The sequence below is a fragment of the Sardina pilchardus genome, chromosome 14, assembly GCF_963854185.1.
Source record: "Sardina pilchardus chromosome 14, fSarPil1.1, whole genome shotgun sequence".
Classification (NCBI taxonomy): domain Eukaryota; kingdom Metazoa; phylum Chordata; class Actinopteri; order Clupeiformes; family Clupeidae; genus Sardina; species Sardina pilchardus.
In genome coordinates this window covers 29,381,429-29,406,765 of record NC_085007.1, presented here as the reverse complement: position 1 = coordinate 29,406,765, position 25,337 = coordinate 29,381,429, and the positions used below count along the sequence as shown (strand labels likewise).

Sequence of the window (25,337 nt, the reverse complement as noted above, 5' to 3'; positions counted from 1 at the left end):
AAAGTCACATATGTGGTGCAACTGCTCAGCATGTGCTAGCAGTTGTTGTTTTTTACCTTTTGTGTTCAGCTTCACATCTGTGTCTGTCATATACAGATTCATTTAGGGAGGGTTGGGGCTACTACAGGTCACTTTGAGTTCACCCATTTCATGTCATTTTAACCATGTTGCCCTTTAGCCTTGGTGACAATAAAGGTAACATTATGACTCACCACAGGATTTTAAGTCACAAAATAGTTTTCCCTTAATACTTCCTCATAGAAATGATGTGCAAATAGTCAGCAAGTTGTTTTCTGTACCACATTAACTCATGTCACAACACTGTCTGACATTTAACACTTAATCTGATAACCTCTGCGTCTTCAGATACCTCTTATGTTATCTAGGCATGGTTATCTAGGCACAGGTCGTAAAATGTCCAGACTGCAACTGCACTTTCAAACACTTACTGAGCAAAAGTGTTAAATTATGACGTCTATGTTCACTTTGCTCCTTGCCATTGAAATTTTCCAATGCATTCACGCATCATTCATGGCGCATTTCAATAGAACTAAAATAGACTTACACATTTGATTATCATGTGTAGGACAGGGCTCTCAGAGAAACACATCCCACAAGTATTTGGTTGTAGGGAAGGTTTTGGGAAAGGAGGGGTCGGGTTTCAGCCATCCCCTCTCCTGTTCCCCTTTGGTAACGGTGGTGCACAGCCCCACACTCTCACTGAGGCTCGCAGGCAGGAGCTGCACATTTGGAGACTTTGAAGCCGAGAAGAAATTCCAGGAGTTTCCTGTAACAAAAAGAGAGGCTCTAATGTGAACCAGAGGGTGTGAGTGTTCGATCCCGCTGTCAGCTCTCAATATCCTGATGAGTCCTTAGCCGCGGCACAGCCTCAGCCTCTCAGCGGACTCGTATTGTTTGATTGACAGCGTGATTACACCTGTGAGGATGCCTGGGGTGTATCTACTGGCTTTGCTTGCATTGTGGATACACAGCGCAGTGCTGGCTGACTCTCAAGCACCGAAGGGCAGGAGGTCCAACTCAAGAGATGGTTCTTCTGGATCTTCCAGATCTTCCGGATCTTTCCACCCGGGGAACCCCAGGCTGGACCGATCTGGAGAAAGGAACAGCGGATTGGCCCCGGAGCTGGACTTCATGGCCGAGTTCGCCGGAAAGCACCGCCTGTGGGTGATCACGGCCCCCTCCTACACGGACAACTACCTTCTCATGATGGAGAAGCAGATCCAGGACATGGAGCCGGAGGGTCTCAACTGCCGCCTGGCCGAGAGGGACACCCTCATCGTCACCATCATCCAGAACGCCATGATGGAGGGCAAACTACGGCGGAGCAGCACGCAGGGGGACGTCACGGAGGAGAGCTTGGACTCGGACATGGTGACCAAACTGCTCCACTACCTGCAGATAGAGGACCAGACCTTCTCCATGCTCATCCTCAAGAAGAACCTCAAGGTGGGCGAGCGCTTCCCCTATCCCGTCCGAGTGGCGGCCATCCTAGAGGTGATCGACCAGCTGCCGGTGCGGAAGCTGGAGAAGGTGGCCCGCAAGGCCTCCACTGAGAAATGCAAGATCATCAAGAAGAGGCTGGTCACGAAGAAGCCGACCGCCGTCAGAAGGAGAGTCTTCAGTCCCCAGAGGCAAGGTCACGTCACGACGGCCAACGCCAACCAACGCAAGCCCGTCGACAAGAAGGTGGTCCTGCGGAGTAAAGTCCAGGACATACTCAACGGGCACTCCAGGTACGTCATCCGCAAAGCACCAGCCGTGCCAAAAGGAGCCAATTCCCCACTGCCCTTCACCAGTGATGCCAAAGACAACCAGAGAGGAACTGGGAATAGGAACGGAAACCAAAAAGGGAGCCAGCGTGAAGCTGCCACAGATGTGGAGGAAGCGAAAGATGTGGATAAAACTAGTGACCAAGCACGGGAGCAAAAGAACGAGGAGTCCAAGTCCAAAAAGAAAGGGAAAGGAAAGAAGGACAGGAAAAAGAAGAAGGGGAAGAGAGGGGGAAAGACATCAGAAAAAGATGCACATCAGACAGAGGGAGGAGTCCTCAAAGATTTCCTACAGAAATTCCAGGGGAAAAGGAGGTTAATGGTGAGCATTCAACACTGTATAGATCACTCCTAGCATTAGTTGCCTCTTAATTTATAACACACAATAATAATGATATAAATATTTCATGATGTGTTAATACCTGTCACATGTATTAAAGGTATAAAACAATGCATTTTTATCTGTCATTTAGTACATTATAGGTCGGTGGATATCTGATAAATATGGCTCAGTTTCTGATACATTCTGTGTTTCCTTTCTTCTCAGATCATTGCAGCCCCCAGTAATGTGGAGGCCCATTATGAAAAACAGAAGGAGCTAAATGAGCAGCATCAGTGTGAGCTAGCCCTGAGGAAGGTCTCCATGCTCTCCATACTGGGAAACGCCATACTGAACCTCCAACACTATCAGTTGGGTAATATATCTGAGCCCTCACGTGGAATGTGTTACTTGATCTTGTCTGCTTTTCATGATGCCTGCATAGTACTATTATGTATTGTACATACAAACTGAGCATGATTGAATGTTTATTTGGGGACTGAGGTGAGCATATGTTTTCTGTCAGAAACATGTTTGTAATTGTGGTGTGATTGGTATGACATAAACAACACTGTATTGTGTTCCAGATTCTGAAACCCCTTTAGAGGCCCAGCCTGTTGCAGATTCTGATTTGATTGCTCAGATGCTGAAAGAGTATGGAGTAACTACAAAAGAATTCTCGATGGTGGTCACAGACTATGATTTAAAAGCTAAGGTAAGGTCAAGCTACATCACACTATTTAACCATGCAGTCATGCCTGTACCGTGGACCAGAACCATATTTTTGTATATTTCATTGAAACATGTTATCAAAGAAATATACAATACCACAAATAGCCAATCTATTCAAGTGTCTTTCAGTGCATATTGTCTGAAATACAACTTGTTTCATGTTGCTGCAGAGGTCTTTTAAGAAACCAGCAGCTGCAGTGGAGCTCAGCCAGCTCATCGACGTCTTCCCCTCCAGACAGCCTGAGAAGGAGCAAGAGAAGAGGGCCCCATCCACCTGCTCTGGCCCCAGCGCAGCCCAGGACTCCCTGCTCAGGTATCCAACGTCCTCACCACAAGCCACACAACACCTGGCCCACGGAATTGTGGAAGTGGGCCCTGCAGTTCCTCTATAAGAGATACATTTAAATGCAACCCAGCATTGCTGTATGCTTTTCTGTGATACCTTTTTAAACTAAAATATAGAATAGACTGAATGCAAACACATTGTCTCTAAAACCTAACATACAGTAGAGATATGTTGCCCCTGTTTTATATACTGTTAGATACCATTTAACAAGTCTGAAAGTCTTTTTCTGAAAGCCTCAGCGCCCTGCATGCAATCTCCTGTACTTCACCTTTCTTTCATGTCTGTTTAATTGAGTGTGTTCTGAGTGTCTGAGAATGCAGTGAAAGGCCAACGTCAAGTCATTTTACTGACAGAAATTACACCTTGTGCACAGAGAGCAAAAATACCCACACTCCACTGCACAGCCACTCCCATGACCTCATTGGTTAACATGTACAGATGTCCTAGAAAAATACAGCTGCTTTGGAGGGAAATGCTGTTTTTGGATGCACATTTTTGCTGAGACAAATACATGTTGACGGCTGATATGTAGAACTTATAGAAGCTTTGCTTTCCTTTCCTTTGGTGTATGTTAAATGCTCATCAGGAGTGCAATGCTTTCAGTGAGCCTATGTGGCCATAAGCAAACTCCCAAAGCGCTGTTTCACTGAGCCTCTATCTCCAGGTTCATGTCTAAGCGAAGGCTCCTGATCATCTCTGCTCCATATGAGGATGACTACTCATATCAGCAGCAGCTGCAGGCCATGAGGGGACAGCAGTGTCCAATGGGTGAGTCTCTCATTAAGGACAGCTCAATATGCATACTGTACTTCTGATAAGCAATTCATGGGTTTCATCAGGTCCCTTTCCACAGTTGTATAAAATCAAGCACCTTGATTATCAATGTAGACTGCATGGTGCTTGATTAATACACCTGTAGAAAGGGACCTGATGAAACCCATGAACTTTCAATAGCATGAACTTTCAATAGCATTCATTTGTGGTCAATTCCTGCATTCATGTAGTTCAATGTTAAAGGGATAGTTCGGGTTTTAAGACACGAAGTTATATGGGTTCCCTGTCAGCAACGTTGTGCATCAGCACTGACTTACCCCCCGACAGCGTCCTGTGAGCCGAGATCCAGCCGGTTTTTGATCGTTTTTGATGCTGAAGAAAGTAGTCCGGCAAGTTTCTGGGGTCACGAAAGTAAAGTGTTTTTCTTCTCAAAACCATATGCGTTCAACAGAGTGATATATTTGCACCACAAAAACGTTGTCCAGCTGTCAGTAGCGCGCAGTGATAGGAATCGCGAAAAATAAGTAAGTGATAACGAGGTTTGAATTTTTCCTGGACAACGTTTTTGTGGTGCAAATATATCACTCTTTTGAACGCATATGATTTTGAGAAGAAAAACACTTTACTTTCGTGACCCCAGAAACTTGCCTGACTACTTTCTTCAGCATCAAAAAACGGCTGGATCTCGGCTCACAGGACGCTGTTGCGGGGTAAGTCAGTGCTGATGCACAACGTTGCTGACAGGGAACCCATATAACTTCGTGTCTTAAAACCCGAACTATCCCTTTAAGCCAGAATAGTTGCTGCGTAGTGACCTTATAAAGTTCGGAATACTTCATGTTGCATAGCAACATATGAGCTTCTTGTTATGTACCTGCAGGTATCCGCCATTTTGCCATGCTGAAATTAATTGGGTCAGGACAAACAGCTTCTGGAACTGTGGAGTTGTTTCCACTGAATGGTAAGATTCGAGAATATGCTCACTTCTGTAATCACTTCCGATCAATTCGTGTCAGGGCTGATTTATAACTTTATGTAAATGGGAGGTTTGTTCAAACTGCTATTTTCTACACTCGCATGTGCAATAAGAGAAGTTGAGGTTAAGACTGTGCTCTCAGCGTTTGACACTTTCCTCTTCTTGGGCAGGCAAAAGCCAGACTGAGAAAGAGCCGCTGTCTCAAGACGTGGTGAACGGCCTGCGGGACCAGCTGAAGATCAACAAGGACTACTTCAGCATGGTGGTGGTGGGCAAGGACAGCGACGTGAAGGCCTGGTTCCCCTCTCCCATGTGGTCGCTGGCCAACATCTACGACCTGGTGGACTCCATGGAGCTCCGGCAGCAGGAGGAGAAGCTCCAGAGGACCCTGGGCATCCACTGTCCGGAGAGCGGCGGGGCCGCGGACCACGGCTACGACATGGGGGGCGCCGACAGCTACCTCTACCACCGGCCGGAGGAGTAGAGGGCAGAGGACTAGATTGACAACGCTGGAGAGACATCCAGACTGAAGAGCAGCTGTAGAACTCCACAGGACTCCCAGGTATAGCAGCTGACTTCAGAACAGATCTGGGGTTTGGGCCTGAACTGGACCACGAGGAGCCTCTGGAGGTCCAGATCTGATCTGCAGTCAGCTGTCAACTGGTTCCTGGGGAGGACATTAGACGAGGATGAATGGAATACAATAATACAAGCTAAATCAAAATTAAATAAATTAGCTGTTATCAGCTTCTCTATTAAAGTTTTTTCATGACTCACTGGTCACTTTTATTTCTTCTCTGCTTATGTTCTTCCTGTACTGTGAGATCTGTATTATGTGATAACCTACTTAATAAACCACATGAAACTAAACGGAAATCTTGACTGAAGAAGTTGCATGGAAGGCTACAGTTTGTCTCAAAGTCTAAATCTGATACTGAAAAGAGCATTTGTTCTCAATGCTTGTTTTCTTGAAATATCACTGAGTGCTGTGACAGCAATTCTTCATAGTGCTGTTGTCTGAGAGCGGTGACCTCTACTTGTGAAGCTACCATCTGTTTCTTAAATCATGTCTGTGTGGAATGAACCCAATCAAACACTTCACTGTCACAAAACAACTAGGGGGTCCAGGCTTGCATGGACTCTGACTAGTGCCTGTGCACAAGGGCTTTATTTTTGAATGGAGAACATGAGATCATGTAAGCCTACTGATTAAGCAATAAAAAATCATACTTACAGTATAATACACATTTGTGCAAAACTATTTCATTTAGCTTTGCCTACGTCGAATCCAATAATATGCCTTTTTTCATTAGCCTACTTAAAGTACAGTACAGGCCTAAAGTTTGGACACACCTTCTCATTCAATGAGTTTCCTTTATTTTCATGACTATTGACATTGTAGACTCACACTGAAGGCATCAAACTATGAATTAACACATGTGGAAAACAAAAAAGTGTAAAACAACTGAAAATATGCTTTATATTCTAGTTTCTTCAAAGTAGCCACCTTTGCTCTGATTACTGCTTTGCACACACTCTGCATTCTCTGGATGAGCTTCAAGAGGTAGTCACCTGAAATGGTTTTCACTTCACATGTGTGCCCTGTCAGGTTTAATAAGTGTGATCCCAGATAGCAATTTCCTTTGGGCCGGATCCGCATGAAAGCCTTTAGATCCGTATGTAGCGGACCTACGGTATCTGACTGTGGGCCAGATGTAGCCCACACCCAATAAGCGGACTCGTGTTGCAGATCCGTACAACACAGAATAAGCGGACCCCTATCACACCCAATAAGCGGACCAGTATCGAAGATCCGTAGAACACAGAATAAGCGGACCCCTACCACACCCAATAAGCAGACCCGTATTGCAGATCCGTACCACACACAATAAGCAGACCCGTACCACACACAATAAGCGGACCCGTATTGAAGATCCGTACAACACAAAATAAGCGGACCTGTACCTCACCTAATAAGCGGTCCCGTATTGCAGATCCGTACCACACAGAATAAGTGGACCCGTAGCACACTCAATAAGCGGACCCGTATTGCTGATCCGTACTACATACAACAAGCAGACCCGTACTACACACACAAGCGGACCCGTATTGCAGATCCGTACCACACACATGAAGCGGACCCGTATTCATGGGTTTCATCAGGTCCCTTTGCACAGGTGTATCAAGCATCATGCAGTCTGCATTGATAATTAAGGTGCTTGATTGTATTCACCTGTGGAAAGGGACCTGATGAAACCCATGAATAGGGCTCGGGATCATGATGTGAAAACTTCATGGGCACAGCCATATTGGCAGCCTCACTCCTTAGTTTACTATGGATTTACTCCCACCTATTAGTGTGTTCCTGTTACTTAGTTTTTGCCTTCTTGGTGTTGTGTAGTGGGGTGTAACAGTGCAACCCACAATTGCAAGAGGAAAAGAATCGCTAATACTATATTTCTGCTTCTTGTGTTCTGCATCTGAATGAATGGATATTACGTTCGGTACGCTACCAACATGGTGGCTACAGTATATTCCTAGAATGCAAGGCGTGTGCCCGAGCCCTATTGCAGATCCGTACCACACACAAGAAGCAGACTCGTACCACACACAATAAGCGGACCCGTATTGCAAATCCGTAGGCCTACCACACACAATAAGCGGACCCGTATGGCAGATCCGTACCACACACAAGAAGCGGACCTGTATGGTGTGTGGTACGGGTCCGCTTAATGTGTGTGGTACGGATCTGCAATACGGTTCCGCCTCTTAGAATAGAATATATACTTTTGTGTGTGTGGTACGGCCTCTTAGAATAGAATATATACTTTTTTTGTGTGTGGTACTTTTCTTGTGTGTGGTACGGGTCCGCTTATTGTGTGGTAGCCTACGGATCTGCAATGCGGTTCCGCCTCTTATGTGTGGTACTAGTCCGCTTCTTGTGTGTGGTACGGATCTGCAATATAGGTCCCATATTACATATGACTTTAGGCAGACATTCACAACATCCCCAACTGGTCACCACTATAAAAAACTTTGCAGAAGAATTAAGGATACTGCTTATCACAATTTTATGTCTTTATAAACCTCATGGTTTAGATATAAAATATAACCTAAACATTCTCTGATAACTTTAATTATATTTTGTGTAGGCCTACTTTGTTGAGGTTTGCTTCCCAGCATGCATTGCAAATATTAGTTTTGAATTTTGAAACAATGTGGTTGGAACTTAGCTTATAGGCTAACCTACTCCACCGATGTTTTGAACAATAACATTACTAGATATGACCATTGAATTAGTAATTTATTAGGGGGAAAATACACCGTAGTCGTGAAAGTATCAGACCTAACCGGGTATAAATATCCAGCTAACTAAAGAATTCATTAATTATCTGGACGTGATCATCATTCTACAAGCCGCATTCACAGGTAAGACTAATTAGCAAAGATTCTAGAACAGAGCAAGATGGATCAGTTGCGTCAAAAGAATGAAGTACGGTACAGGACGCCATTTCGGTAAGCTCAGCAACATTTCTGACACAGTTCCAATCATATAAACCCACTTCAACAGCTGTTTTTGCCGTTGCCAGCTGTTTTTTGTTTTGTTTTGTTACTCGGTAATGATCTGGCCGTGTGAAAGGCACGATTTATTACTTTTTGGCTTACCAAAATGGCGCCCATGGAGCGTCAAAATGTACTTCAAAAAATCCAACGTATTCTCCGGCCAGTGATCCATCTTGCTCTGTTCTAGAATCTTTGCTAATTAGTGTCATATATTCAATTGACCCTTCCAGAAGTCCCGCCCTCCATAGTTACTGTTGCTACGCCTGTCAAACTTTCGCACCTTGCCCGTCTATTACAATGGAGGAGACACGGGATTTTTTAAACAAATGTAATTTACAAAGACGTCGCACCACACTGAAAGCTCATATTTGGTCACTAGCGAGCTACATCTGTCCTCTGTCAACTACAGTTGCATTTTCAGCTCTGAACAAAACCGTTCATGAGTTATTCAAGCAAAAGTCGAAGGTACGCGTTGTTTTCGATGGTTCCTCCAGGCTAGTACGAATGAAACGGGCGGGGGACAAAACTAGCATAACGTTTTAAGCTATACTTCCATAACGTCAATATTTGACAACATAACATGATTGGTACTTCAAATAGGTATTATTTTAGACAGGATTGCTGACGGGCTATACATACGTCTCGTTGAATGTCTGTTAAGAACTTTTTGCCGCCATCGTGAAACGTATCTCGCGGTTATGGAAATATCACGCAATATGCAAAATTTAAAGTTAGAAAAATACGTATTTCAAACTATATCATGTCTTTATAGTTCAACATGTTATTTCACCGTGATTTCACGTGTTTGGGGGCACCACACATCCAAATAAATGCCCTTAATGGCCCACTGGCTATGCAGTCTCCATAGGTTAACATGGCAAAAACTCGAAAGCTTGCCAGGCCTTGCTTGCCTAGTTACGGGTTGCTAAGCCACGATTGGCCTGTGGCGGTTTTAGGGCGTGGCTCTGGAAGGGTCAATTGATGTACGTAATTGCTAATCATTGCTAAAGGCCAATGTCTGCTTAACAATAATGACAAGTGTCTCACTCCCATGAATGATTACCGAACGCCATGTAATCCGCGACAGAAGTGCTTGGGGGGAAAAGCTAAACAGCACAAAAGTAAGCTGGGTGAAAGTCGAGGCAATTAGATTTTTCCTCTTTTTACGTCGCGGTGAGAAATACGTTCTTTAAAATGCTCTGAATCATCGCCGGGACGTTGTCTTGTTTGTTGGGAGCAATCTTAGCCCTTATTAGCACCAGATCAGTAAAACGGATCCAAAACAATTGTGGACCGATGTGCGTTTGGACGCCGGATCAGGTCCACTATTCAGATCCGTGCCTGATGTCGTGGTAGGTGTGTTTTGCTATCTGGGACGGACCAGGACGAGTGCAAGTTCATATCTGCCGCAGATCCGTCAAACGGATCCAAAACAATTTTGGACCGATGTGCGTTTGGACGCCGGTTCAGGTCCATTATGCAGATCCGTGCCGAATGTTGTGGTAGATGTGGCCCAGTTCCGTTCCAGTGTAGTTTTGCTATCTGGGATTTATTGTCTTATAAATGGGGTTGGGAATCAGTTGTGTTGTGCAGAAGTCAGGGGTGATACACAGCTGATAGTCCTACTGAATAGACTGTTAGAATTTGTATTATGGCAAGAAAAAAAGCAGCTAAGTAAAGAAAAATGAGTGGCCATCATTACTTTAAGAAATGAAGGCCAGTCAGTCCAAAAAATTGGGAAAACTTTGAAAGTGTCCCCAAGTGCAGTCGCAAAAACCATCAAGCGCTACAAAGAAACTGGCCGTCCCAGGAAAGGAAGACCAAGAGTCACCTCTGCTACGGAGGATAAGTTCATCCGAGTCACCAGCCTCAGAAATCGTGCGTTAACAGCAGCTCAGATTAGAGACCAGGTCAATGCCACACAGTTCTAGCAGCAGACACATCTCTAGAACAACTGTTAAGACGAGACTGCCTGAATCAGGCCTTCATGGTAGAATAGCTGCAAGGAAACCACTGCTAAGGACAGGCAACAAGCAGAAGAGACTTGTTTGGGCTAAAGAACGCAAGGAATGGACATTAGACCAGTGGAAATCTGTGCTTTGGTCTGATGAGTCAAAATCGGAGACCTTTGGTTCCAACCACCGTGTGGACTGCAGAGTGAAGGCAAAAGGGCCAACAAGTGCTAAGCATCTCTGGGAACTCCTTCAAGACTGTTGGAAGACCATTTCAGGTGACTCTTGAAGCTCATCAAGAGAATGCCAAGAGTGTGCGAAGCAGTATTAAAAGCAAAAGGTGGCTACTTTGAAGAACCTAAAATATAAGACATATTTTCATTTGTTTCACACTTTTTTGTTAAGTATATAATTCCACATGTGTTAATTCATAATTCTAATGCCTTCGGTATGAATCTACAATTTTCATAGTCATATAGTATGAATATAAAGAAGGGGTGTCCGAATGAGAAGGTGTGTCCAAACTTTTGGCCTGTACTGTATATTTAAGTATCTTTGAAATGGTATACGGCAACCAGATTTAGATAGATCAACAATTAAGTCCTCATTAGCATGTACTGTATAGTATGCTGCCTAACAACCCTACATTTTTGATGCCATTTTAGCCCCGATCAGGTGACCCAGAGTAAGATAAATAGATGAAGGGTTAGAATTAGATGTAGCTGCTGGCTGTGGCTGTTTGGAGGTTAGTGTGAGCGTAAGGTTATGGTTACGGTTAGTCAACAACTCATCGACATGAGGTTTGTACTTGTATAGATATTATCTATCTATCAAAGCCAAACCCACAAATGTGTTTGTGTGTGTGTGTGTGTGTGTGTGTGTGTGTGTCTGTGTGTGTGTGTGTGTGTGTGTCTGTGTGTGTGTGTGTGTGTGTGTGTGTGTGTGTGTGTGTGTTTATTATTTACTCTTGCAGCATACCTTAAACACCGTGTAACCATAACAACTGCTAACACACTAAAATGACACTCATAGCACAATTTAAACTGACACACAGAAAGCAAAACATCCTCTCAAGTCTCCAAAAGTCTAAACACATTTTCTGCTTTACACACATTTTGCATTTCAAAATGGCACTTTGTGAAAACACTGAAAACGGTTATCTGCCATAAGACACAAAAATCTGACATAAAGTAACATGTTTGCCGTTTCAAAACAATGGCATTAAAAATGAGACACACAAGCTAATAGATCAATACAGTACATGTGCCACCTAGCCAAACACCTCAATGCTTAATTTATACCACTTCAATCATGAAAAGACTACAGATAAGGCAAGGCAAGGCAACTTTATTGCACATTTTGTGCACGTTTTGTGAATTGTGTGTGAATTTTGAGAAAAAACTCAAAATTGTGTTTTAGCCATTGGAAAAAACTGTAAACACATGTTCTGCTTTGCACATTGTTTGCAATTCTGCAGCACATTCACTGTGATACAAATTCTTACATTAGATGCTTTGTTCAAAAGTGAAATCTCCTGTTATTATTGGGAAAACACTTCAAAATGCAAGCACATCTGGTAATTGGTAAAACCCACACACATACCTGAAAACAAGAGAAAACTGAACATGAATCAGTCTAAGGCTTAGCACTACACATAGACTTCAGGTAAGTTTATTGTGTACCTGTTCAAGTGCTTTCAATTGAGCACCCGTGTACAGTTCTGTTTTTGCCCCTTTACTCCCCATTTCTAAAATATATCAAAAAAATTATTTTTAGTGAGCCAATAAATACCTGCATGCCTTTTTTTTGCAAGAAATGGAAGGAGTATGCAGTGACATTGAGGAGGGGTCTTTTCCTGCATTATCTGCAATGTCAACATAGACTTGTGGCCAGATCTGAACAGTGCAGGATCCGTGATCCCCCACTACCCCACCCCAATGTCTTTTATATACAGTAAAACACATCGGTATGTTGCTGTTGATTTGAATTAGTAATTCAAATGGTGCATGTCTGTATGTTTTTCTTGGTGCAATAATTACACTTTTAGAAAGGATTGTTGAGTTTTGATTGCAGTGTTTCATTTTGGCATATGGTATATGCAAGTTATGTATCTCCAAGTGCTATGTCTTATCATTTGGCTGTGTGTAGAGTTTTGACATAATGAGCCAAAATCTGCCAAAAGTGTGTAAGCAATAGCAAAAACTGTATAATGACTTCTCTTCAGCATTCAGCATCTCAGAAAATAAATGTCTAGAGCTTTGCTATTACTGTAGGGAAATATTTTCATATAGGATTCATGCAGCTGGATTGTTCTGGATTAGGAGTCTAGACCATATTTGACTGCCCTGGTGCCTGTGTGTGTGTGTGTGTGTGTGTGTGTGTGTGAGACTGATGTGTGTGTGCGTGTGTGTGTGAGAGAGAGTTTTGTGCTTCTACGTGTGGTAATACATCAAACAGACTGAAGGAAATGCTATTTCAGTGTATGTACTGAAGCGACAAAGACTCAAAATGGCTTTGTTTGAAGTCTGTTTGCTTGGAAATACCTTTTCAGCATCCAAATGAATAAGCTATTTTTCTGTACCTTTAATAATGTTACTCTTCATTTGTAAGTTGCTTTGAATAAAAGTGTCGAACAAATGAATAAATTAAAAGTATGTAAATGGAGAAGTAGCCACATATGAACATCCATTGAGAGTCTTTCTGTTGCACCTAAATCAGCATTGTGTTCTACACTCTCTCTACTCATCCTTCTCACTTCACTCGAATGCCCTTAGTTCCTTATTGTCTTACAAGGTGTTTATACAACTGCATTGTAATCAGTGGTGAAGTACAGTGGCGTTGTGGGTGTCTTTGCTCTGGGAGTCGGGAAACACCACACAGTAAGGGCTCTTTGGAGCTCCACAGAGATGGAAATGGCAGAATGGCAGGCATGGAATAGGCAAATACGGGAGATGAAGCAACTGATAGAGCTTCCTGTTAATGACAGTTCACCACAGAGGGGAAGTAGGCAGAGGACAGGCAATAAGGTCACTCGCATTCACGTCCATACACTCTCTCTCACACACACACACACACACACACACACACAAACACACGGCTGCTTACAGAAGGGCTACACAGGCAATACAGTTTCTCGGGTAAAATTGTACATTCGCATCTGTCAGCTCATGTAGAGGCTGGGTAGGATCCTGCGAGCTTTCCCCTCATGGTGAGTACGGCTCCTCTATGTTCTTCACAGCTTTTAGCAACCCATGGATTGTGAGTGCGTCTATGTGAGTGTGTGTGCTTCAGACAAGGCTTTTACTCTGAGAAGATGAGCAATACATGGGTTATTTCACCTTAGTGATCATGATCAAATTGCCTTTCTTAGTTTGCTGATATGGCGCTGTGGTCTTAATCTTTCACCATGACATGATCCATGTCACCAGCCATGATCCATGTCCATATCACAGTGATTATCCAGACAGAAAAGTCTTGGGACATTCAGAGTAGGCCTATTGGTATTATTGTCAACAGAAACAAACAGTATTTCACAAAAAAGTGTTCATTCATATATACTGTGTATCAGAGAGATAACCACTAGTATATTTGGAAGTGGTGTTTTCTATCTACGTTTAACTACTATCTGTATGTATCCATTTTCACTCTTTAATGAAATTAGTAAAGAGTTTCAAATTCATATGAACAGCAAGGCTCACAATTCCCAGTTCCTCCTGGATTCACACTGTGTTTATGAGTAAAGATATTATTTCATCTTTTGGCTCCTCAGCATATCACTGACAGTTTAACACATATATGTACTGTGTTTTAGAGAACTGCTGGATCAGCATTAGCCTCCAGTCCCCTACCAAATACTGTACAATGAGAGAATAAACTACAGAGGCTACCATTACAGACAGTGGATCTGTACCACATCTATTCTCTTAGTGTGCCTTTTCACACGTTACATCTTGGAGTACCTGTTAAATGCCCTCCTCGATGATTATAAAGCCTGTTGACCTTCACGTTTCCAGAATATTGTGAATCTCCGGCAGGACAATTGAGGGCCTCTTTGAATAATTGCTGGGAGCATTCTTTGCCGTCTTTCTGTTTGGTAGCAACTAGCAACATTAAAAATGCAAAGTGCCCATGGAGAAGTCACACCACCCAATAAGGGAACTTTTTTGACCCCAATTTGCATGGCATATAAAGGCACCTATTCATTAGTGATATTATTTCCCTGTTAATGTGAGTTAGTCTAGCACTTGAAATGTGTCACGCAATGCTTTGTCAATTTGTTTTTGGTCTAGTGGTACTGTGGGAGAACACATGATTGACTAACAACTTAACGACAGTCACAAACCAACTTCCTCTGTGATGACTTCACAAATCCCATGCTAAAACAGAAAGTGTCACAAAGTTTACAGCGCTGTATTTCAACCAAAGCAGCCATGCCAGCATGATCACTGTAATGATGGTGGCCTTCCCCAAAGATGGGTGAGGTGGGGTTGGTTGGTAACAGGCAGCCATTTCTCCCATTTTTTGTGCTTGGCTGGACTTTGAAATGTCAGCAGCACAGTTTGTTCCTCACTGTCGGACCTCTGACATAAGACTGCTTGTGCTGGGGCCTTATCAGTGTTTCCTGGTGATGGGCCCGCCCTGCCTCACAGCCCTTCATCTGAGCTGGGCATGGCACACCACACCACTGTAGTGCAGGCGCACCTGTTGGTGCAAAGCAGTACAGTACCTGGACTACAGTGTTGAGCCATGTGAAAATGTGCTCTATTGCTGATAAACAACGCCTGTTGACCAGGACAACATTTGCATGGTCATGCTGGACATGTAAATGGAGCTGCAGCTGCACGGCCACTGCAGAATTTTGTTTTGTTGTTTTGTTTTATTGACTAAATAATATTTCATAAAGTTTCAGAGCACTGTTCAAGTCACATAAAGCAGGAGACCATCTCTCCACACATATCTAATCCTTTCTTCTTTATCTCTGTCTGTCTTTCTTTCTTCCTTCCTTTCGTTCGTTTGTCCATTCGTTCCTATTCAGTTAATTGTGTATTCAGTCTCCTGGTCGCATTTATTTATTTAATAAATGCATTTATTTATAAACATATGCTAAATTTATAGAGGCGGTAGGGGTATACAGTTTTTATATGTTGTTTGTTGGTAGGGTGTTTAAGTCAGAGAACAAATCTACATGTTGATTAAAATGGTGGCATTGTGGGAAATAAAAGTGTGTTTGTTTTTCCCTCATTATGACGAAACTGAATTTCAGGATAATATTGAAAAATCCTACACATTGTTTAATATTGTAGAATTTCATGTGAATTTATTTGAGACCAGAATTAAAACGCCCACCCAATCTTATGCCCCACAAGGTGGGTTTCATTTGATAGACAAGGAACAAAGTATGAGACAAGTATTTATTGGCTCAGGCAAAAACTTCCTGTTTTACAAAGTAGGTTGTAGAAACTTCCTGTATACAGACCAGTCATGCGGGGTCCAGAGCCGACAACTGTAGCCTAGATTTACTCTGTAGACTCAGAAATCTTTACATGGACTATGTCAGCGGCAGACAAGGTAAGAAGAGTTACTCTTCATACTGCATTGCAAAAATCATTGCGGAAACAACAATTTTGCACAGGATATCTTACTGGACGCAATGTTGACTCTGTGTCAAACATTTACTTTGAGAATTTTCCAACACATCAGACGCTGAGCTACACCTGGAGACCACACTCACACGCATTGCACAGACGCTGCACTCACACAGACACATTGTCCTGCTTTGAAGTGTGGTAAAAGTGTCGCTAATTATAACCGAGTGTGTCAGAGACAGTGTGATGGTCAGAGAGGGTGAAATCTTAGAGGGATGGTTCAGAGTGCATCATGACCTCGAGCCAACCCTCGCCCCCCACAGTTTTTTTCCCTTGGTCGAAGATTGGTCAAGTTAGCGCTATCGGCCGAATGGTTTAGTGAAGGCGCTAATGGAGCCAGCGGTGTATCTCATAGATTACCACACTAATAATGCCCAGAATGGCACCAACTTCTACAGGGCCTGTGGTCATAAAACAAGGCATTGGAAAGTACACCTACACACACATACAGTACACACACGTACATGACGTTGTGTAGAATCCATCAGGCAAGCAAATAAACTCTTGGTGTCCAAACTTTCCAATGACTCATTTTATGAGTCCCAGACCCTATTTGTTCCCATTCTGGGCATTATTAGTGGGATAACTTACAAGATAGACTGTTGGTTTCATTAGCGCCTGCACTAAGCCATCCAGCTGATAGCACTATTTCGACCAATGTTCAAAGAAAAAACTTCTGTGGGGGAGATCATGTTATTGTTAACAAAACAACTTGTCACTCAATTCATTTCTTGGTTCTCATTGTCATGGTCTTCAATGATACTATAAGCTTATTGTCATGCTACTAGCCACTCATTACTAAACTGTCAAGTGAAGTGCTAGTGTTAGCATAATGTAGAGGAACACAGAGACTGACCACATGTCAACCACTAACACCACTGAGCTTGTGACGTACAGTATGTGCCTTTTGAAAGAAGACGCAGAGTGGCGCGAGCTTGCTTACCCTTTTTGTTCTATGTGTCATCAGGACAACAAGACAGACGTGAGGGCCATAATGGCTCGCTTCAACTCAGGGGCGTCCCCCGGTGACAGCGATGGTAAACCAGCGCCAGGGAGTCGGCCAAAAGTCCCCGTGCACCCCACGGTATCCTCGGGGCCCCCCATCAACGCTAAGAAGCCGGTGCTGGAGGGTAGTCTGTCGGGCAGCGCGGCTTCCTCCACCACAGTGCCTAAGCCCAACTTCCTGAAGAGCACCGCCTCCACCAGCAGTGCCCCTGAGATGCGCGAGTCGCCCAGGCCCAAAGCGCTGGCCAGCCGGTTTGAGGCGGCCCAGGAGAACGCCAGTGCCAAGCCGAGCTTCGTCAAACAGTTTCCCCACCGGCCCAAGCCTGGCGAAGGCTTGCAGGACAGTGAGCCAAAGAGTCCCTTCCACAAGCAGCCTCTGCAGAAGCCGCCACTGGGTATAGCAGCAGCAGCAACGGTGGCTGACCACAAGCCAACAATGCCGAAGCCACCCCCTGCAGTCGCGAAGCCACCATGGCTCAAAGACACCCTCAAGGCCGAGGACAGTGGCGCCACCCCGAGCCCACCGAAACTACCCCTCGCTCAAAAGCCCAAGAGCAGCCTCAGCCAGTTCCGGCAGCAGTCAGAGGGCTCTGGACCACCAAAGCCCTTGGGAGTGCGCGCCGCTCAGAACATGTTCAACAGGGCGGAAGCCAAGGCGGAGGATGGGGGGAGTAGTGAACCAGCCGTCGGTTCCAAACCTCCACTCCCTCTCGTCTCCACGAAACCACCACTCACCAAGAGGCCCAGTGGCCCTGGAGGGCAGGTGGTCAGTGATGATCCCTCAGCCCCCAAAAGGAACCCTTTGCCCAATATTTTTGCCCTAGGTAGTGCCCCGGCTAAACCCAACAGACCTCCAAATGTCAATCTGGACAAGTTCAGTAATGGCGTGGCAGAGCCAATGGCTGAGGGTAAGTTCTACAAGCGTTCTACAAACGTTATGCCACATGATAATTCTTGTGATAAAAAAACAGTAGGTCAGTCATTCACGTATTAGCTTCAATAAAGGAAAGATTGATTAATATAAACTTAAAATTAACACTGCAATGTGGAACAAAACTGAACGATGAAACCATTAAGGATTTTTGGTCTCTTGCTCAACAGACTAAGAGGCATGCAAAAATGCCAAAAACTGCAGTTTCACCGATTTAACACAGTGGTCTTCCCTGCTTTCCTTAATGGCGTTTCCCAGATTCGTTAAGAAGCTCTTAAGTGTATCAGAATTTAGAAGACTGTATCAAAACTAGTTGCCTCTAAAACTCTCAGAAAGTGGTACATTGCATATATGCAACATACTGTACTACTGCTTTAAGGTAATAAGAGGCCATTTGTGTCTAGCTTAAACAAACCAAAGCAAACCAAAAAAACGTTATCTGTGCTGCTGAAGTCATTTATACCTCTAGTTTCATTTTTAGAGTCAAACAAGCCCCCCCGGACATCACACCGCTGGTGTTTGTGGTTCTTTGACTAACTGCATCTCTCTTGTTGACATATATTTTGCAATGGCAAGTGTGACTCTGCATAGACTCCAATACAATGCGTGTTTCTTTTTCAAGCAATGAGGTCTTAAAGGAATGGGACAGTAAACAGGCTTAGTGGGTACAATCTTTCGGTTGTCAACATTTCAGAATTTTATGCAGAAAGAGAAATGCTGAGCAAGAAGGGGAGAAATAGCCCAACTTCCTGTATTAACACATTCAACTTCCCATTCAGGTTTCTCCTTTTTCTGTTTGCTGAAGTTTGCTGAGAGAAAACCGAGAAGCTTTTCACTAAATGGGAACCAACATGGGGGAAAGGTTTCATTTTAGGGCCCTGGCACTTTGCTGAGACTAAAAAAAACTAAACCTGAACAAACACCTGCTTAAACCTACAACAGCTGTTACATGACACGAATAACTACAGTATGCTTCAAGTCTCGGTACCATAATGCTTGATTTGTTGAATCAAGGAAGTTTTGCCCAAAGAATATGGTATGGGACCTAATTTGAACACAAAGTGCAAAGTATTTTAACTAAAGCTATATTTCAATAACAAGGCCAAATCTATTTGTTACTCTAATACCACGAGACAGGTTGTTATCAGTGGGTTAGGTCAGTGTTCCCATATGCCATACAATAGCTTTACTAAACCACTAACATAAACACTAACATAACAACAGATACTTTCCTTGTTGCCTGACTTTTTGCGCTTTGCACACAGAAACCCGCCCTCTGCCTCTTGGGCTAAAGAAGAGTGGCCCCCCTCCTCCACCTGCTGCCCACCCCAGCAGCCAGGCCTCCTCCTCTGGGCCAACGCCCCCTGCCCTGCCCCCCTGTCTCCCCCCAAGACCTCCAGGAGCCATGTGAGTAGCCAGCAGTGAGTGCATGGGCAAGAGGGAGTGGCATCTGCAGCAGTTATGCAGTTGGTCAGAGTAATCTGATGTTTGAGATTAGTTTGACTGGTCGGTTAGTTAGGGGTTTGGATCGAGTTTGAAACTTCACTGTGTTTGTTACTATGCAGTTGAAACAATAGTTGAGGCATGTCTAGCATGTTTAACTGCTGAGTGGATATAGGGTTAGGGTTTATAATAGGCCTAATAACTATGTATTCTTTCTTTATGGATTCACATGATATGCGGTATCTTCAGTGCACAGACAAATAACTGTTCTGACCATCTGTACAATTGCCATAGGCCAGCTGTATACTCTTACTCTCATACTTATGTGTGGAATCTTTTTGCTTTCTACATTTACACACAAATGTTGCGCAATATGGCCACTCATAAAATGTGACATTTCTACAACTACTTCAAATAAGCTGTTACCATACTATTCATGTACAGACCACAGTCTGGATCAGATGACAACTATGATGATCTTGGATCCATGCATCCCCCACCACTCCCAGCTGGAGGTGATATCCCTTTTTTCTAGAACATGCTTATTGTGATCCTATTACTATTGCTCACAAATCCTCAGTTTAAGCATTGTATTTTATTGTTTTACATTTTTTTGGTGACATTTATAGATAAATCAAGTGAAATGTATTGTAATTTGAAAGTGATATATAAAATCAAGTGTGGTTTATTTGAAAAATCTCATTTGGATCAGAACTAAATGTGTAAAATTAGGCCAAGGAAGTCCCCAAAAAGCACCATTCATTGCTGTGCAAGACTAGGTTAAATGAAGACATCTAAACTGGACATCCTATGAAAGGGCAAGTTTCGCTTACATTGTGTCTTTCTTCCTGCAGGACACCCGGGTCAAAGACATGAGGTAAGACAGAGACCAGTGTAGCCAACTCTGACGGGAACTTGAATGTCTTAATTCAGCAGTATACCCCAAACAAACTCTGTGGGGAATTCCAGTTGTCAGCATTGTCTGAGAGAGTTTCTTACTTTGTGTGGCTTTGTGTGGCTGACACAGAGAGAAAATGGGTTTAAATAGGACTTTATAACATATCCTGTTCATCTGGTGTAAATTCCTTCTTGTACTATCCCTGCACTGGTAATTTGTAATGAAAATGATAAGGAAAATAATTTACCAACTGCACATTCATTGATTTCATTTTAATGGTGTGTAAGTTGAAATGTTACTTTCACTTTCACTTAACAACAATGGTACTTTTTTATTTTCTGTGTAACTTTCTATGTTTTGATACTTTCCAACTATTTTTATCATCCATAATATGATAATGCAACCTCTCCTCTTTGTCTCTCTTTGAGCAGGATAGTGAAAGTGAGGAAGAGATGTATGAGGATCTCGATGACAAATGGTAGGTCATTTTCCTCATGGGTTTCAAGGCAGAAAGGGAGTGTACTAAGAAAATAACCAAATGCTGCCATCTGTTGGACATAATGTGTGCAATGTATTTCTGAAGTGTTGAGTAGTAATTACACAGATATTTCATATTCAGAGGTCAAAGTGCTCTTGAGAGAAACATAAAAAAAAAAAACATAATGGTGCAATTAAATTGCCATCTGTGGTTCAAGTCCCTGTTTTCCCCTCTTCTTCACAGGGACCAAATGGAAAAGGAACAAGAGAAGAAGAAAGAGAAGGAGGATAAGAAACGGATTGAACAAGAAAAGAAAGAACAGAAAGAGCGTGAACGAAAAGAAAACGATGCCAGGAAGAAATTCAAGGTGAATTTGTCAAGCAGATGTGTACTTGGACTGCCATTTGCCATGAGGACAATGCACCATTTTCATACAGCACAAGACAAAGAGCCACAAGCATTTGAATGTTTAAACAAGACCAACAAACTAAATAGTTACAGTATGTGTGTAACAAGCTCCTAGGAAACTATTGTAGCTATAATCTTGTCTTTTATGTGTTGCTTTGCCATCTTCTCTGTGTTTGTGTGATACAGCTGATAGGCCTGGTGCAAATCATCCATAAAGCCAAAGCACGAGTAGACTGCAAAGGTGGAAAGAATGAGCTCGCCTTGAAGCAGGGAGAATCCATCGACATCATCCGCATTGGGGACAATCCTGAAGGCCGCTGGCTTGCCAGGAGTCAAGATGGCTCCAGTGAGTGTCCATCAGTACAGAGGGCGTAGGGGGCATCTGATTAAGTGATATAGTGGGGAAAGTGCCCATAGAGAGATGTGAATGGTCAATGGACATGGCTGATACAGTACATAAAATATACCTTATCGGCTTGACTTATCTATGTAATCATTGTAAAGGTGCTAACCATTCTCCTCTTAACTCTACTCTATATTGCAGTTGGCTATGTGAAAACAGAGTCAGTGGACATTGACTTCCAGAGTTTAAAACAAATTCCTGGTCAAATGATTGATGATGATCCAGAGGTGTATGATGACATTGGCGCACAAAATGATTTTGGCAGGTAAAGAGGCACAGAAAAATAGAACTCTGCACAGAACAAAGTGGTTCAATACCAGTAACTGCTTCAAGGCAGATGATTCAAAGTGTGGGTGCTTAGAATATGAAATAGTGCCTAAATTAGGGCTGCGCAATTAATCAAAATATCTGTCTGAAAAAAAAATTGCAAATGAGATATTTTCCCCAAATTGTGCAGCCCTAGAATAAATTCAATAAAATAAATTAATGAAATGAAAAAGGATGTGAAAAGTGAAAGATCTTTGTTTTCTTTTTCAGTGGAATCAATGGCCAAGGAGGTGAGTGCAAGATTTGTATGTAGTAGAATAGCCTGCAGGTAAGACTTCCAGTAAAATATGTTATATCATGAAATACTAATGTGACTCTTGTTCTTCTCAAGTCATCTTACCACCTCCACCTGGAGAAGATGGGGAGATATATGACGATTTGGATGATATTAGGTGAGAGCATTTATGTTAGTGTGTGTGTGTGTGTGTGTGTGTGTGTGTGTGTGTGTGTGTGTGTGGGTGGGTGTGTGCGCGCGCGCGCGTGTGTGTGTGTGTGTGTGTGAGAGAGAGAGAGAGAGAAAGAGAGTCATGTTGAGATCTAACTCCACCAACATCCTCTTCTGAAGCCCTGATCCACAGGATGTCAAGTCCCCTCCCAAACGCCCAAACTTCCTTCAGAAGTTCTTCAGAGCCCCAGGACAAAATACTGAGTAATATCCACAGTAGTAAGATGGATCAGGACAATATACTGTCACTAATTTCTAACACATTGACTCTAATATTAACCATCCTGATTATTCATTGAGAACTACTAATTCCAATTCACCAATCAATGAATCAATCAACTACTCATAAATACTGAGGCTAATCAACTGTGCATGTTATGTGACCTTATGTTTTTTTTCTAATTCCTGACTTAATTGTTTTATTAGGTTAAGATCTATTTGATGCGGAGGCAGTAAAATATGCCTGGCTTCTTCCAATTACACTAATTGTTTCACAATGCATGATTTTACCTGCTGAGTGTCACTATCTGCATGAAATGTTCAATCAAACAATCAGTCTCCACATTCGATTGATATCCTGGACAGGTTTGATATTGGTGACATTAAATCATGATTTCCTATTGGTATTTTGCAGTGTGCCGCCTCCTCCACAGTTTACCCCAGATGCCAACGCCGGTAATTTCACTTTCCCACCTTTTCCTCATGTCTGTCTTTCACCCATAACCACTAGGGGTCCTGATTTAAACGCATGAAAAGTGCAAAGTCTTAAGTCTAAAACTAAAAGAGTTCAGTCTTAAGTCTAAAACTAAAAGAGTTCATCTAATAACACGGAAAAATCTATTTGCTGACCTGTGAAATGTCTAACTCCTTCTCCTCGTCGACCCTAGACGATGAGATTTATGATGATGTGGACTCCCAAGGCTTCCCTCCCCCTCCTCCCATCAGCAGGTCAGTGCATCTCTGTAAATATGTTTTTTTTTTTCAAATCTATGAGGCTGATGCTGTGTGTGTGTGTGTGTGTGTGTGTGTGTGTGTGTGTGTGTGTTCTCCTTCAATATCATTAATTATTCTTTCTGTCAGTTTGCCTAAATTCAAGCCGAAGAATGAAGACAAGGATCCCAAGAGGCAGAAGAAATTAGAAAAGGAGGAAAAGGATTTCAGAAAGAAATTCAAAGTAAATATGTTTGAACTGAAACGCTGTTGACACTCAGACACTGAGTTTTTGGCAGTCAGTGATGTGGGGCCTGTGTGTGTCATATTCAAGATGGAGCACATTACACAATCAAAAATGCTTCCATTTCTGTTTGCAGTTTGAGGGTGATATCCACCCTCTGTATCAAGTGACCATCCTCCCCTCGTTGACTTGCAAAAAGTGGGGAGGGAAGGACTTGCCTTTAACACCTGGAGAAACCCTGGATGTCATCATAAAACCTCAGGACAACAAAATTGTCTGTAGGAACTCAGAGGGCAAGTGTAAGTACAGATACGATCAAATTCAATGGCAACTTAAATCATATATTTGTGACTCTTTCCCCTTGTGGAACAATTCACCTAGACTCTGACCTTGATCTTTACACGTATATGTCTTTTTTTTTCAGTTGGATATGTTTCACTCAGCCATGTTGTTGTAGAGTAAGTGTCATGCAAAGCCGCCTTCATTTAATGATAGGGCACATGCACATTGAAGTACTATCTGGTTTCACACACACACACACACACACACACACACACACACACAGAGAGAGAGAGAGAGAGAAAGAGGTTTGATTAAAAAAAAAATGAACTAATTTGTTGTCTCTTGTTTCACAGAGATGCCGATATTTATGATGACATTGGGGATGGTACGTTTGAGCTATCTAGTTAAATGCAAATGAATTTCATGAAAGTGACGGCTAAGGCCTAAATATTTTAGTCAAATGGTAAATAATAACATTATCAACAAGTCAATTTCAGGTTTCACTTTACTACACTTAATAGGCCAATTAGTCAACTTACTGACCTGCCTTGCATGCTCTTTCTCATTCATTTCCAGAGTGTATCTATGACAATGACTGATGGACGCCATATTGTGCCAGAGTCCAGGCATCCATGCATGGGTTCAGCTATGTTTTTTTTTAACTATTTGCTCTGTGCTTATTTATTGGTTGTGTCTAACAAGATAATTGTTTGTCATTTTGTACATAGACACACAAATGAGGGTCACAGTGAAGGGTCAATGAACTATTTTTAAACAACATACGATATTTTTCTTGTTCATCTATGGTTTAAGATATTTAGCTTATTTTTCCATGACAAGGCTAGGCCTACCTGTGAAATGTATAGTGAATTCATGTTGCGCCAATGGTCTAAATGAGGGTTTTACTATTTGAAGACCTGCACCTTTTGATGTAGCCTACTCAAACCATGTAGGCCTATTTGCATGTACAAATTCTACATTGGCACAGGCATATGCAATGTAATTATTAGACGTCAGATTCTTTAAATGTCCTTGTTGAGCTGGCCCTGAAGTTTGCTATGTGTAGCCTAAGCAACGACTGCATAGGACATCTTTTGCAAGCAGTATTTGCATTTGCCTTCTCTTGTATTAACTTGTACAATGTCGTTTTAACGATTAAATAAAATAAACTGTCTTTAATTGACCTTGCAGATAAGTCTGTTTCCTTTATACAAATCAGCTATGACAAAGTAAGCTGTGGCCTGGCCTTTTTAACATGAGGTCACATAAAACTACAGTATGTTTGCTGATAATGAAACACTTTGACACACGTGAAAAGGACTGATACTTACCTCCACTTCTGCAAAATGGCAACAACAGCAGCCAGCCAGTCGGTGGGTGCGAAACGTAGACATGGGTGGGTGGGCGGGGGTGGCGGGGATCCTCTCGCGACAATTTCCGTTGTT

General features: G+C 42.8%; 2 protein-coding genes across 5 annotated transcripts; both read left to right on the top strand.

Moving 5' to 3' along the window:
* Nucleotides 1–734: 734 nt before the first annotated feature.
* Nucleotides 735–5,813, top strand: ccdc80l2 (coiled-coil domain containing 80 like 2). The gene is made up of 7 exons (XM_062555172.1): nt 735–2,112; nt 2,338–2,485; nt 2,697–2,824; nt 3,012–3,154; nt 3,852–3,955; nt 4,842–4,922; nt 5,108–5,813. Exons 1-7 carry the CDS (start codon nt 946–948, stop codon nt 5,419–5,421), a joined length of 2,085 nt encoding a protein of 694 aa, XP_062411156.1. The 5' UTR covers nt 735–945; the 3' UTR covers nt 5,422–5,813.
* Nucleotides 5,814–13,503: 7,690 nt separating this feature from the next.
* On the top strand, nt 13,504–25,075 carry fyb1b (FYN binding protein 1 b). 4 transcript variants are annotated; one of them, XM_062554403.1, is made up of 19 exons: nt 13,504–13,661; nt 17,066–18,011; nt 19,300–19,441; nt 19,922–19,992; nt 20,332–20,354; nt 20,807–20,853; nt 21,097–21,220; nt 21,448–21,607; nt 21,806–21,929; nt 22,202–22,221; nt 22,323–22,383; nt 22,557–22,640; nt 23,071–23,111; nt 23,324–23,384; nt 23,517–23,610; nt 23,747–23,909; nt 24,035–24,068; nt 24,246–24,277; nt 24,469–25,075. In XM_062554403.1, the coding sequence occupies exons 1-19, from the start codon at nt 13,659–13,661 to the stop codon at nt 24,489–24,491; spliced, it is 2,253 nt and encodes a 750-aa protein (XP_062410387.1). In that variant the 5' UTR covers nt 13,504–13,658; the 3' UTR covers nt 24,492–25,075. The 4 variants fall into 4 exon arrangements, 3 of the variants coding, with proteins under 3 accessions (XP_062410387.1, XP_062410386.1, XP_062410388.1); XM_062554402.1 differs by lacking the exon at nt 13,504–13,661 and adding an exon at nt 15,889–16,021; XM_062554404.1 differs by lacking the exons at nt 13,504–13,661; nt 22,557–22,640 and adding an exon at nt 15,889–16,021.
* The last annotated feature ends 262 nt before the right edge of the window (nt 25,076–25,337 follow it).